Source organism: Rhinoraja longicauda, chromosome 43 (genome assembly GCF_053455715.1).
Source record: "Rhinoraja longicauda isolate Sanriku21f chromosome 43, sRhiLon1.1, whole genome shotgun sequence".
Taxonomy (NCBI): Eukaryota; Metazoa; Chordata; class Chondrichthyes; order Rajiformes; family Arhynchobatidae; genus Rhinoraja; species Rhinoraja longicauda.
In genome coordinates, this window is record NC_135995.1 from 7,149,762 (window position 1) to 7,163,476 (window position 13,715).

A 13,715-nucleotide genomic window follows, 5' to 3' on the forward strand; every position below is an offset into this window, starting at 1 on the left:
GAGGGAGGGAGGGAGGGAGGGAGGGAGGGAGGGAGGGAGGGAGGGAGGGAGGGAGGGAGGGAGGGAGGGAGGGAGGGAGGGAGGGAGGGAGGGAGGGAGGGAGGGAGGGAGGGAGGGAGGGAGGGAGGGAGGGAGGGAGGGAAGGAGGGAGGGAGGGAGGGAGGGAGGGAGGGAGGGCAGCATAGTGCCCCCAGTCTGCCTGGACCCCACACGTAGTGAGGGTGGATAAAGTTTGCAAGAAAGTTAAAATAAAGACCAGTTTATAGACCAGTTAGTCTGACATCAGTGGTGGGGAAGATGCTGGAGTCAATTATAAAAGACGAAATTGCGGAGCATTTGGATAGTAGTAACAGGATCGTTCCGAGTCAGCATGGATTTACGAAGGGAAAATCATGCTTGACTAATCTACTGGAATTCTTTGAGGATGTAACTAGGAAAATTGACAGGGGAGAGCCAGTGGATGTGGTGTACCTCGACTTTCAGAAAGCCTTCGACAAGGTTCCACATCGGAGATTAGTGGGCAAAATTAGAGCACATGGTATTGGAGGTAGGGTACTGACGGATACAGACAGAAAGCAAAGGGTGGGGATAAATGGGTCCCTTTCAGAATGGCAGGCAGTAACTAGTGGGGTACAACAAGGCTCGGTGCTGGGACCGCAGTGACTAGTGGGGTACAACAAGGCTCGGTGCTGGGACCGCAGCTATTTACAATATACATAAATGACTTGGATGAAGGGATTAAAAGTACCATTAGCAAATTTGCAGATGATACAAAGCTGGGTGTTAGTGTGAACTGTGAGGAAGATGCTATGAGGTTGCAGGGTGACTTGAACAGGTTGTGTGAGTGGGCGGATGCATGGCAGATGCAGTTTAATGTGGATAAGTGTGAGGTTATCCACTTTGGTGGTAAGAATAGGAAGCCAGAGTGCATCAGTCACTGAAAGGAAGCATGCAGGTACAGCAGGCAGTGAAGAAAGCCAATGGCATGTTGGCCTTCATAACAAGAGGAGTTGAGTATAGGAGCAAAGAGGTCCTTCTGCAGTTGTACAGGGCCCGAGTGAGACCGCACCTGGAGTACTGTGTGCAGTTTTGGTCTCCAAATTTGAGGAAGGATATTCTTGCTATTGAGGGCGTGCAGCGTAGGTTCACCAGGTTAATCCCCAGAATGGCGGGACTGTCGTATGTTGAAAGACTGGAGCGACTAGGCTTGTATACACTGGAATTTAGAAGGATGAGGGGGGATCTTATCGAAACGTATAAGATTATTAAGGGGTTGGACACGTTAGAGGCAGGAAACATGTTCCCAATTTTGGGGGAGTCCAGAACAAGGGGCCACAGTTTAAGAATTAGGGGTCGGCCATTTAGAACGGAAACGAGGAAAAACTTTTTCAGTCAGAGAGTTGTGAATCTGTGGGATTCATTCTCTGCCTCAGAAGGCAGTGGAGGCCAATTCTCTGAATGCATTCAAGAGAGAGCTAGATAGAGCTCTTAAGGATAGCGGAGTCAGGGGGTATGGGGAGAAGGCAGGAACGGGGTACTGATTGAGAATGATCAGCCGTGATCACGTTGAATGGCATACAGGCTCGAAGGGCCGAATGGCCTCCTCCTGCACCTATTGTCTATTGTCTATTGTTTTGGGCTAGGCTGTAGCATTCACAGGAATAACATCTGTGGAATGCAAAGTATCTCTGGCATTTGTCAGACTTTGCTTCATGTTTACCGACACAAGCTTTGAGACTTGGTGTCTGACGTTCAAACTGTCTCCAGTCCTCCAGTCTTCTGGGCTGGCTGCACGCCAACTCCTAAATGGGTCAAAGATGGGTACAGAGTGCTGGAGTAACTCAGCGGGTTGGGCAGCATCGCTGTGGAGAACGTGGACAGGTACAAAGTGCTGGAGTAACTCAGCGGGTCAGGCAGCATCTCTGTGGAGAACGTGGACAGGTACAAAGTGCTGGAGTAACTCAGCGGGTCAGGCAGCATCTCTGTGGAGAACGTGGACAGGTACAAAGTGCTGGAGTAACTCAGCGGGTCAGGCAGCATCTCTGTGGAGAACGTGGACAGGTACAAAGTGCTGGAGTAACTCAGCGGGTCGGGCAGCATCTCTGTGGAGAACGTGGACAGGTACAAAGAGCAGGTACACCAGGCAGTGAAGAAAGCCAATGGCATGTTGGCCTTCATAACGAGAGGAGTTGAGTATAGGAGCAAGGAGGTCCTTCTGCAGTTGTACAGGGCCCTGGTGAGACCGCACCTGGAGTACTGTGTGCAGTTTTGGTCTCCTAGTTTGAGTTTAGGAGTAAAGATGTCCTTCTGTAGTCGTACAGGGCCCTGGTGAGACCGCACCTGGAGTACTGTGTGCAGTTTTGGTCTCCTAGTTTGAGGAAGGACGTCCTTGCTATTGAGGCAGTGCAGCGTAGGTTCACCAGGTTAATCCCCGGGATGGCGGGACTGTCATACGAGGAAAGATTTGAAAGACTGGGCTTGTATTCACTGGAGTTTAGATGGATGAGAGGGGATCTTATAGAGAGACATGTAAAATTATAAAAGGTGTCACAAAGTGCTGGAGTAACTCAGCGGGTCGGGCAGCATCTCTTGAGAGAAGGAACGGGCGACATTTCAGGTCGTGACCCTTCTTCAGACTGAAGTAGTTCTGTGACACCTTCGATTTGAACCAGCATCTACTATTTTCAAACACTTCTAAATTCCAGTGTATACAAGCCCAGTTGCTCCAGCCTTTCAACATACGACAGTCCCGCCATTCCGGGAATTAACCTGGTGAACCTACGCTGCACGCCCTCAATAGCAAGAATATCCTTCCTCAAATTTGGAGACCAAAACTGCACACAGTACTCCAGGTGCGGTCTCACTAGGGCCCTGTACAACTGCAGAAGGACCTCTTTGCTCCTATACTCAACTCCTCTTATCATATCATATCATATATATACAGCCGGAAACAGGCCTTTTCGGCCCTCCAAGTCCGTGCCGCCCAGTGATCCCCGCACATTAACACTATCCTACACCCACTAGGGACAATTTTTTTAAAATATTTTACCCAGCCAATTAACCTACATACCTGTACGTCTTTGGAGTGTGGGAGGAAACCGAAGATCTCGGAGAAAACCCACGCAGGTCACGGGGAGAACGTACAAACTCCTTACAGTGCAGCACCCGTAGTCATATGTTGAAAGACTGGAGCGACTGGTTTTGTATACACTGGAATTTAGAAGGATGAGAGGGGATCTTATCGAAACGTATAAGATTATTAAGGGGTTGGACACGTTAGAGGCAGGAAACATGTTCCCAATTTTGGCGGAGTCCAGAACAAGGGGCCACAGTTTAAGAATTAGGGGTCGGCCATTTAGAACGGAAACGAGGAAAAAAAATTTCAGTCAGAGAGTTGTGAATCTGTGGGATTCATTCTCTGCCTCAGAAGGCAGTGGAGGCCAATTCTCTGAATGCATTCAAGAGAGAGCTGGATAGAGCTCTTAAGGATAGCGGAGTCAGGGAGTATGGGGAGAAGGCAGGAACGGGGTACTGATTGAGAATGATCAGCCGTGATCACGTTGAATGGCGTACAGGCTCGAAGGGCCGAATGGCCTCGTCCTGCACCTATTGTCTATCGTCTATTGTTTTGGGCTAGGCTGTAGCATTCACAGGAATAACATCTGTGGAATGCAAAGTATCTCTGGCATTTGTCAGACTTTGCTTCATGTTTACCGACACAAGCTTTGAGACTTGGTGTCTGACGTTCAAACTGTCTCCAGTCCTCCAGTCTTCTGGGCTGGCTGCACGCCAACTCCTAAATGGGTCAAAGATGGGTACAGAGTGCTGGAGTAACTCAGCGGGTTGGGCAGCATCTCTGTGGAGAACGTGGACAGGTACAAAGTGCTGGAGTAACTCAGCGGGTCAGGCAGCATCTCTGTGGAGAACGTGGACAGGTACAAAGTGCTGGAGTAACTCAGCGGGTCAGGCAGCATCTCTGTGGAGAACGTGGACAGGTACAAAGTGCTGGAGTAACTCAGCGGGTCAGGCGGCATCTCTGTGGAGAACGTGGACAGGTACAAAGAGCAGGTACACCAGGCAGTGAAGAAAGCCAATGGCATGTTGGCCTTCATAACGAGAGGAGTTGAGTATAGGAGCAAGGAGGTCCTTCTGCAGTTGTACAGGGCCCTGGTGAGACCGCACCTGGAGTACTGTGTGCAGTTTTGGTCTCCTAGTTTGAGTTTAGGAGTAAAGAGGTCCTTCTGTAGTCGTACAGGGCCCTGGTGAGACCGCACCTGGAGTACTGTGTGCAGTTTTGGTCTCCTAGTTTGAGGAAGGACGTCCTTGCTATTGAGGCAGTGCAGCGTAGGTTCACCAGGTTAATCCCCGGGATGGCGGGACTGTCATACGAGGAAAGATTTGAAAGACTGGGCTTGTATTCACTGGAGTTTAGAAGGATGAGAGGGGATCTTATAGAGAGACGTGTAAATTTATAAAAGGTGTCACAAAGTGCTGGAGTAACTCAGCGGGTCGGGCAGCATCTCTGGAGAGAAGGAACGGGCGACATTTCTGGTCGAGACCCATCTTCAGACTGAAGTAGTTCTGTGACACCTTCGATTTGTACCAGCATCTACTATTTTCAAACACTTCTAAATTCCAGTGTATACAAGCCCAATCGCTCCAGCCTTTCAACATACGACAGTCCCGCCATTCCGGGAATTAACCTAGTGAACCTACGCTGCACGCCCTCCATAGCAAGAATATCCTTCCTCAAATTTGGAGACCAAAACTGCACACAGTACTCCAGGTGCGGTCTCACTAGGGCCCTGTACAACTGCAGAAGGACCTCTTTGCTCCTATACTCAACTCCTCTTGTTATGAAGGCCAACATGCCATTGGCTTTCTTCACTGCCTGCTGTACCTGCACTTTGTACCTGTCCACGTTCTCCAAAGAGATGCTGCCCGACCCGCTGAGTTACTCCAGCACTTTGTACCTGTCCACGTTCTCCACAGAGATGCTGCTCGACCCGATGAGTTACTCCAGCACTTTTTGCGTCTGTCTTTATTGTAAAGCAGCACCTGCAGTTCCTTGCTCCACTTGCCCCCTTTGCTGTTGGCTTTGCGTGAGTATATTTTAATATTTAGGTCGCCTACGTAGAAGTTCAGGCATGACTCGTGGGCATGTTGCAATCACTGGATGACAGCTAAGCCCTTAAACCATTGAGTGCTTCCAGTAACACTGATCTGTCAACATTCCAGCCATGGGCCCTGCCTGTTCCCTCTCTCACACACACACACACACCGTCACTCTGAGAGGATGGCAGGATGAGGCCACTCGGCCCTTCCAGCCTGTACGCACCGCCATTCAACGTGATCACGGCTCACCATCTAGAATCAGTACTTGGACAGGTACAAAGTGCTGGAGTAACTCAGCGGGTCGGGCAGCACAGAAACATAGACAAGAGGTGCAAGAGGAGGCCACTCGGCCCTTCCAGCCTGTACGCACCGCCATCCATCGTGATCGCAGCTGACCATCCACAATCAGTAACCCGTGCCTGCCTTCTCTCCATACCCCCTGATCCCTTTAGCCACAAGTGCCACATCTAACTCCCTCTCTAATATAGATAACTACCTTCTGAGGCAGAGAATCCCACACATTCACAACTGCAAACGTTTCTCCTCACCTCAGTTTTAAACGGCCTCCCCTTTATTCTTAGACTGTGTGGCCGCTGGTTCTGGACTCTCCCAACATTGGGAACATGTTTCCTGCATCTAGCTTGTCCAGTCCTTTTGTAATTTTATACGTCTCTATAAGATCCCCCTCTCATCCTTCTAAACTCCAGTGAATACAAGCCCAGTCCTTCCAATCTTAATACAAGCCCTGTCTTATAGACAATAGACAATAGGTGCAGGAGGAGGCCATTCGGCCCTTCGAGCCTGTACGCACCGCCATTCAATGTGATCATTGCTGATCATTCTCAATCTCCTAAACTCAAACTAGGAGACCAAAACTGCACACAGTACTCCAGGTGCGGTCTCACTAGGGCCCTTGTTTGTTTGTCTATTATCATCGTTTAATGTACGTTTTGTTCTATTTTTAACTCTGTGTATGTGGGGGGGGGGGTGGTGGGGGGGGTGGGGGAAACCTTTTTTCTAATCTCCTCCTCAACGGAGATGCAACCTTTACCGTGTCGTATCTCCGTTCGCGCTACGGCCTAACACCGTGGAGTCGGCGGCCTCCAGCTGGGATCGACCTTGAAGACTCCGGTCGGTCGCAGGGCCTGGACTTACCATCTCGGAGGCTTCGTCCGTGGGCCCTGCAGACCGCAACATCGGGAGCTCGCAGGTCCCTGGCTGGCGACCGGCTTTCGGGAGCTCCAGCCGTAGCAGCTTCGACCGCCCCGGAGCGCGAGGTTTGATTGACCCGCTCGCAGGCCCTTCATCGCCCTGCGTGGCTCGGCCGCGGCACTTTCCATCGCCCAGTGGGGGCTCAGGACCTTCATCGGCCTGCTCGGCTCGGCCCTGGGACTTTCCATCGCCCGGTGGGGGCTTCAAAAAGTTGGGAGCCTCGATCACCTCGTGGCACCACGGGAGAAGAATGAGGAGGAGATAAGACTTTGCCTTCCATCACAGTGAGGGTGTGCCTAGAGCAATCACTGTGATGGCTGTTTGTGTTAAAATTGTATCTGTGTGTCCTGTGCTTTTTGTTGTCTACTGCTGGACCCTGACGTGAGAGGACGCTGGCGCTGTTTATTCGCCACTTCTCCGTTAGGATAGTTTGTCTGTTTGTTTTTATGTCTTGATTGTTTTTGTAAAGCGCTTTGAGCTTCTGGTAAGGCGCTATATAAAATAAATGCTTATTATTATTATATTATTAAGGGTAAGGAATTTCTAGAGCGCCTTAATTAGTTACAGAAAGACGCCTAATGCCTAAGTAGTTACAAACCTTAAACAACAATGTCTAATGTATAAAATAATATTGTATTATCTTCCATATTTCCCCCCTTTGAGGCCTACACGGTCTCACAGAAAAAGAAAACCACAAAAATGCACATGTTGTTAACTCAAATCATAAATCCACTCTCAACCATCAGCCCCCCAACTTAAGATTTTATAAATAATGTGCATTGTCAGTGTTCTTCTTCCATCATGCTAATATCCTGGGTCACTCGGCCAAAAACCTACCCCCATATGTCTAGGGTATCATATCATATCAGATATATACAGCCGGAAACAGGCCTTTTCGGCCCTCCAAGTCCGTGCCGCCCAGCGATCCCCGCACATTAACACCATCCTACACCCACTAGGGACAATTTTTACATTTTACCCAGCCAATTAACCTACATACCTGTACGTCTTTGGAGTGTGGGAGGAAACCGAAGATCTCTGAGAAAACCCACGCAGGTCACGGGGAGAACGTACAAACTCCTTACAGTGCAGCACCCGTAGTCAGGATCGAACCTGAGTCTCCGGCGCTGCATTCGCTGTAAAGCAGCAACTCTACCCAGCATCCCTTACAACTACGTTCTTAGTAATTCTCCAGAGTAAATTGCTCATCAGTATAGTATTCTATCGGAGGGATCTGTTTCTCTTGGAGGTGAATTGTGCCTGTATCCTGGAGCAACGGCAGCGTTCACTAGAAGAGATTTAATACATGGAAAAACACAACATAATACAATAGCAATTATAAGCAGGGTGATTCCGATAGTCACCCCGACCTTAACCAACCACGCTCACCATCCGCCGAGAATGTTTTCTAGCCAGCCAAAGTGTTGGTGCCCGTAACCTGCATTCTGTTTAACCTCTTTCCTCAGATTTCTCAATTTGTCCATTGCTTTAGTGAAAAGACCATCCGGACTGGTGTTATTGGGTATAAACGTACAACAGTGTTCCCCAAAAAGGACACAGACCCCCCCTTTCTCAGCCAGTAACCAATCCAGGGCCTGCCTGTTTTGCCAGGCCATTTTGCTAGTGGCATCAAACTGTTCCCCTAAGGCTGTCAGTGCATCCTCAGTGTAATTAATAAACCTTTGCTGATTGTAATAAATGTCATTGATCCATTCTGTGTTTTTCGCCGGCGTGATCCAAAAAAATATTGATTCCAACCCCGCAGTAATCTCATTCCTAGCTTTGAATTCATTGGGGATTCCTCTTGGTTGCCCTATCGCATCCAGGTGGACGCCCTTGGGCATTTGGTCAAACGCTCTCTTCTGCCGAGTGTTCTCAAATGCCTCCTGTGGGCTGATCACGAGGACCGATTGGACTAGCACCACCCTTGCACATAGCCCAGTCCAGCTACGTGGAAGTACATTCTTGGGGCCACCTCCGCACATCCAGAATCTATCTGCTGTGGCTATATCTGCTCTCAAAATAGCGTCACATCTTGGCAGTAGGACAACACCAGTGTGCATGGGCACACCTACAGCAAGCTGACTCGGATTTTCCTGGTTGCATATCCAGGTCTTTTTACAATTGCCTGGGAATTTCCCTACTGGACGTCTGCCATTTAATGCAGAATAACACTCAAATTGTCCCGTTTCATTTATCTTAACCCCTTGCGGTGGCATGGGGGTAGGGTTTCCTGACCTGTGTAAAGTTCCATACGTCACATTACTCTGAGGGCATCACTTGGGATGATCCTGCTCCATTTAGACACTCGATTATCATATCATACATATACAGCCGGAAACAGGCCTTTTTTCGGCCCACCAAGTCCGTGCCGCCCAGCGATCCCCGTACATTAACACTATCCTACACCCACTAGGGACAATTTTTACGTTTACCCAGCCAATTAACCTACATACCTGTACGTCTTTGGAGTGTGGGAGGAAACCGAAGATCTCGGAGAAAACCCACGCAGGTCACGGGGAGAACGTACAAACTCCTTACAGTGCAGCACCCGTAGTCAGGATCGAACCTGAGTCTCCGGCGCTGCATTCGCTGTAAAGCAGCAACTCTACCGCTGCGCTACCGTGCCGCCATTGGGCAGTAATAATCAACATACCACTGTTCTATGTCCGCTGAAGGGTCAACTACCTGTCTACTTACTGGCCTTCCTCTTCCCCTTCCTTGTGCTCCCCCTTGAGGGCCCCAATCCTGTCAGGGCTGATTCCCTGATCTGATTTGCCCCTGATAGGACATTTGAGGAGAAGCTCCCCCAAAGACATTTATTATTGGCATGGGATTCCCTGGCCCCCGTCTGGCTCTGTCATAGGACTCACTGTTCATCAGTGTATCGTTCACTTCTGCTGTTTCAGCCAGGTCTGCTGTTACTGCCAGCAATTTCTTTCCTTTTTTCATACTCTTTCTTTTTTACTTCTTCTAGTTGCATTTGCATCAACTTTCTCTGCACCTCTTCTTGTTGGTTCACCATTGTATAACATATAACAAACATATAACAACTACAGCATGGAAACAGGCCTGTCCGGCCCTACCAGTCCACGCCGACCATTTTCCCTGACCTAGTCTCATCTACCTGCACTCAGACCATAACCCTCCAATCCCCTCCTATCCATATACCTATCCAATTTACTCTTAAATAATAAAATCGAGCCAGCCTCCACCACTTCCACCGGAAGCCCATTCCATACAGCCACAACCCTCTGAGTAAAGAAGTTCCCCCTCATGTTACCCCTAAACCTTTGTCCCTCAATTCTGAAGCTATGTCCCCTTGTTGGAATCTTCCCCACTCTCAAAGGGAAAAGCCTACCCACGTCAACTCTGTCCGTCCCTCTCAAAATTTTAAAAACCTCTATCAAATCCCCCCTCAACCTTCTACGCTCCAAAGAATAAAGACCCAACCTGTTCAACCTCTCTCTGTAGCCTAAGTGCTGAAACCCAGGCAACATTCTAGTAAATCTCCTCTGTACCCTCTCCATTTTGTCGACATCCTTCCTATAATTTGGCGACCAGAACTGCACACCATACTCCAGATTCGGCCTCACCAATGCCCTGTACAATTTCAACATTACATCCCAACTTCTATACTCGATGCTCTGATTTATAAAGGCAAGCATACCAAACGCCTTCTTCACCACCCTATCCACATGAGATTCCACCTTCAGGGAACAATGCACAGTTATTCCCAGATCCCTCTGTTCCACTGCATTCCTCAATTCCTACCATTTACCCTGTACGTCCTATTTTGATTTGTCCTACCAAAATGCAGCACCTCACACTTATCAGCATTAAACTCCATCTGCCATCTTTCAGCCCACCCTTCCAAAAGGCCCAAGTCTCTCTGTAGACTTTGAAAATCTACCTCACTATCAACTACTCCACCTATCTTAGTATCATCTGCATATTTACTAATCCAATTTGCCACACCATCATCCAGATCATTAATGTAAATGACAAACAACAGTGGACCCAACACAGATCCTTGGGGCACTCCACTAGACACTGGCCTCCAACCTGACATACAATTGTCAACCGTTACCCTCTGGTATCTCCCATTCAGCCATTGTTGAATCCATCTTGCAACCTCACTATTAATACCCAACGATTTAACCTTCTTAATCAACCTTCCATGTGGAACCTTGTCAAATGCCTTACTGAAGTCCATATAGACAACATCCACAGCCTTGCCCTTATCGTTTGTCTCTCCTTACGACATTTGTCGACTGCATGAACCACGTGGTCCGTGAACTGGGAGTGGGATATGGTTGACTATTCCACCGCCCCCTCCAGTCTGGACTTAACTCGAGGGGGACATTGCGTCCACTATAGCGGTCCGAAACAAAGCGGTCATCAACTCGTTGCCGTCTATGTTTTGTTCGGTTTCGAGTCTCCACTTTTTCAGTTGATCCTCCAGATAAGCCGCTGGGTTCTCCGTGTCCCCCAGCGGGTCTCCTTTCAATGTCTTTAAGTCCACCTTGAGCGGGTAACAGTCTCTGAGGGCCTGCCATACCCTCTGCCTGACTTGATCAAATGGCGTGCCATCAATCATCGGGTTACTTGCCGAGTTTTTTATCCCAGCCATTTCACATAGTTCTGCTAATTTCGTGGTTCCTATTACTTTCACCAGTAGTGCCTTCAAATCTCCCATAGCCAATAATCGTCCTGTAGTTTCCTCCTCAAAGGCCCTAATCCATTTTCCTGCCCCGTTATATATACTGGGCAAGGTGTTTTTCAGCCCTTCCAGGTCTCGGGTCGCCCAAGGAATATACTGAGTTTGTCCTGCCTTTTTCACAAGTAACGGCATCATTCCACCCTTCAGCTCCTGTCTCTCGCTTGCCATCTCTTGTTGTGGTTCTACCTGTATGCTTTTCCACCTCATTCCCTCCTGGGTGTACCCCTCGCTTTCCTTTCTTTCTCTTTCTATAGTTTTTTCCATCTCCCTTATCTCTATCTCTAAGCGCTTCATGGATGCCTTTATTTCCCTTCTACGCTCCCTTGTTATTTCCCCATCACCTTCTAATTCTGCTTCACTCTCACAGTTTTGCCCTCTCTCTGATGCCTGCTGATTACTTGCCTGTGATTCTGCGTTGTTGTTTCCCTCACACCCCTCATCTGCTGCCTGACGGGTCTCATAAATCTTTCTGTCCCTGAGGTCCCTGAGGTCCTGCAACCTTCTAATGTCTGCTTCTAGTTCCCGTTCCTCCTGCTTCATCCTTTCCTTTTCTCGCTGTCCCCTTCTCTGTCTATATTCCTTTACGTCCTGCCCATTCCTCCAAACTTCGACTTAGACAATAGACAATAGGTGCAGGAGTAGGCCATTCAGCCCTTCGAGCCAGCACCGCCATTCAATGCGATCATGGCTGATCACTCTCAATCAGTACCCCGTTCCTGCCTTCTCCCCATACCCCCTCACTCCGCTATCCTTAAGAGCTCTATCCAGCTCTCTCTTGAAAGCATCCAACGAACTGGCCTCCACTGCCTTCTGAGGCAGAGAATTCCACACCTTCACCACTCGCTGACTGAAAAAGTTCTTCCTCATCTCCGTTCTAAATGGCCTACCCCTTATTCTTAAACTGTGGCCCCTTGTTCTGGACTCCCCCAACATTGGGAACATGTTTCCTGCCTCTAATGTGTCCAATCCCCTAATTATCTTATATGTTTCAATAAGATCCCCCCTCATCCTTCTAAATTCCAGTGTATACAAGCCCAATCGCTCCAGCCTTTCAACATACGACAGTCCCGCCATTCCGGGACTTCTCCCTCTATCTCCACTATCCCTTTCACCAAAGGGCACTGCTTTATTCCGTCCTGGCTGGAATAGGGGAGGGGGATACCCAGGGTCCCTTAGGCTGGGGTACAGAGTTGATTTTTTCTCCTGAAGCTCCTGCCTTTCATGCTGTTCATATCATATCATATATATACAGCCGGAAACAGGCCTTTTCGGCCCACCAAGTCCGTGCCGCCCAGCGATCCCCGTACATTAACACTATCCTACACCCACTAGGGACAATTTTTACATTTACCCAGCCAATTAACCTACATACCTGTACGTCTTTGGAGTGTGGGAGGAAATCGAAGATCTCGGAGAAAACCCACGCCGGTCACGGGGAGAACGTACAAACTCCTTACAGTGCAGCACCCGTAGTCAGGATCGAACCTGAGTCTCCGGCGCTGCATTCGCTGTAAAGCAGCAACTCTACCGCTGCGCTACCGTGCCGCCCTGTTTTGGGGGTCTTTCACCCTTGTTTGGGGGGGTATTCTTTTCCTGCCATGCGTTCCTCAGCCGTTCTCCTTCTATTCTAAACAATTTAAGTACGTCTAGTTCTTTTTCCTTTTTCGTTACTCGGGTTTCTGATTTATCCTTAGGCTTATAGTTCTTAATTAACACTTCCATTTCATCACACATATTTACATCAAAATTTATATCATATTTATATCATTCCATGGGCCATTTCGTAACCAATTTTTTCGTTCCTTTCTCCCATTTTTCAGAGTGTTTTTTAATATCCTCTTTTGGATATGGGGAATTTCTTACTTAGTATTTCAACTGCAGTTATTTTATTCATTTTACTTGTCTTATTTTAGTGCACTTGGTCAATCAGTTTAAATGCAGTCCTTGTTCTCACTTTGTTCCATCTCTATAGTCACTACTACGCTATTTTTATTTTCTACAGTTCTACTATATTCCTTTAATATTTTGCAATTTTTATTCTTTATGTTATCCAATTATTCCAATTTTTTGATCCTGCCCGTACAGACCCCTAGCCGACCAGAGTAATCCCTAGTTAACTAGAGCGGTACCCACAGAACTTTTTATCCTGCCCGTCCAGACCCCTAGCTAACCAGAGTGATCCCTAGTTAACTAGAGCGGTACCCACAGGACTTTTTATCCTGCCCGTCCAGACCCCTAGCTAACCAGAGTGATCCCCAGTTAACTAGAGCGGTACCCACAGGACGCCTTGTCTATTCAGTCCCCTATCCTCTTAGGGCAGTATCCACAAGGTCTCCTCAAACTCAATTGCAACAAATCTGAAATCATTATCATTGGTCCAAAAACGCTCACCAAATCCACCCAAAACTTCATCCTCAACATTGATGGTCTCCCAGTATCCACCTCACCTCACATCCGGAATCTTGGAATCATCCTTGATCAAACCCTCTCCTTCGACAAACACATCACAAAGACAGCCTTCTTCCACCTCAAAAACATTGCCCGTCTCCGTCCATCCCTCTCCTCCACAGCTGCAGAAACCCTCATCCACGCCTTCATCACCTCCCGTCTGGACTACTGCAACAGCCTCCTCTATGGCGCACCCTCAAAAATCATCAATAAATTT

The 13,715-nt window shown here is 48.4% G+C and overlaps 1 protein-coding gene across 1 annotated transcript in view; it reads right to left on the minus strand.

Moving 5' to 3' along the window:
* LOC144612207 (cell adhesion molecule CEACAM5-like) overlaps window positions 1-13,715 on the minus strand; it is a 98,485-nt gene that overhangs the window by 13,123 nt on the left and 71,647 nt on the right. Inside the window, exon 10 of the mRNA XM_078431764.1 lies at window positions 7,766-8,338. Coding sequence (XP_078287890.1) covers window positions 7,766-8,338 — 573 coding nt within the window. The remainder of the gene's footprint in view (window positions 1-7,765; window positions 8,339-13,715) is intronic.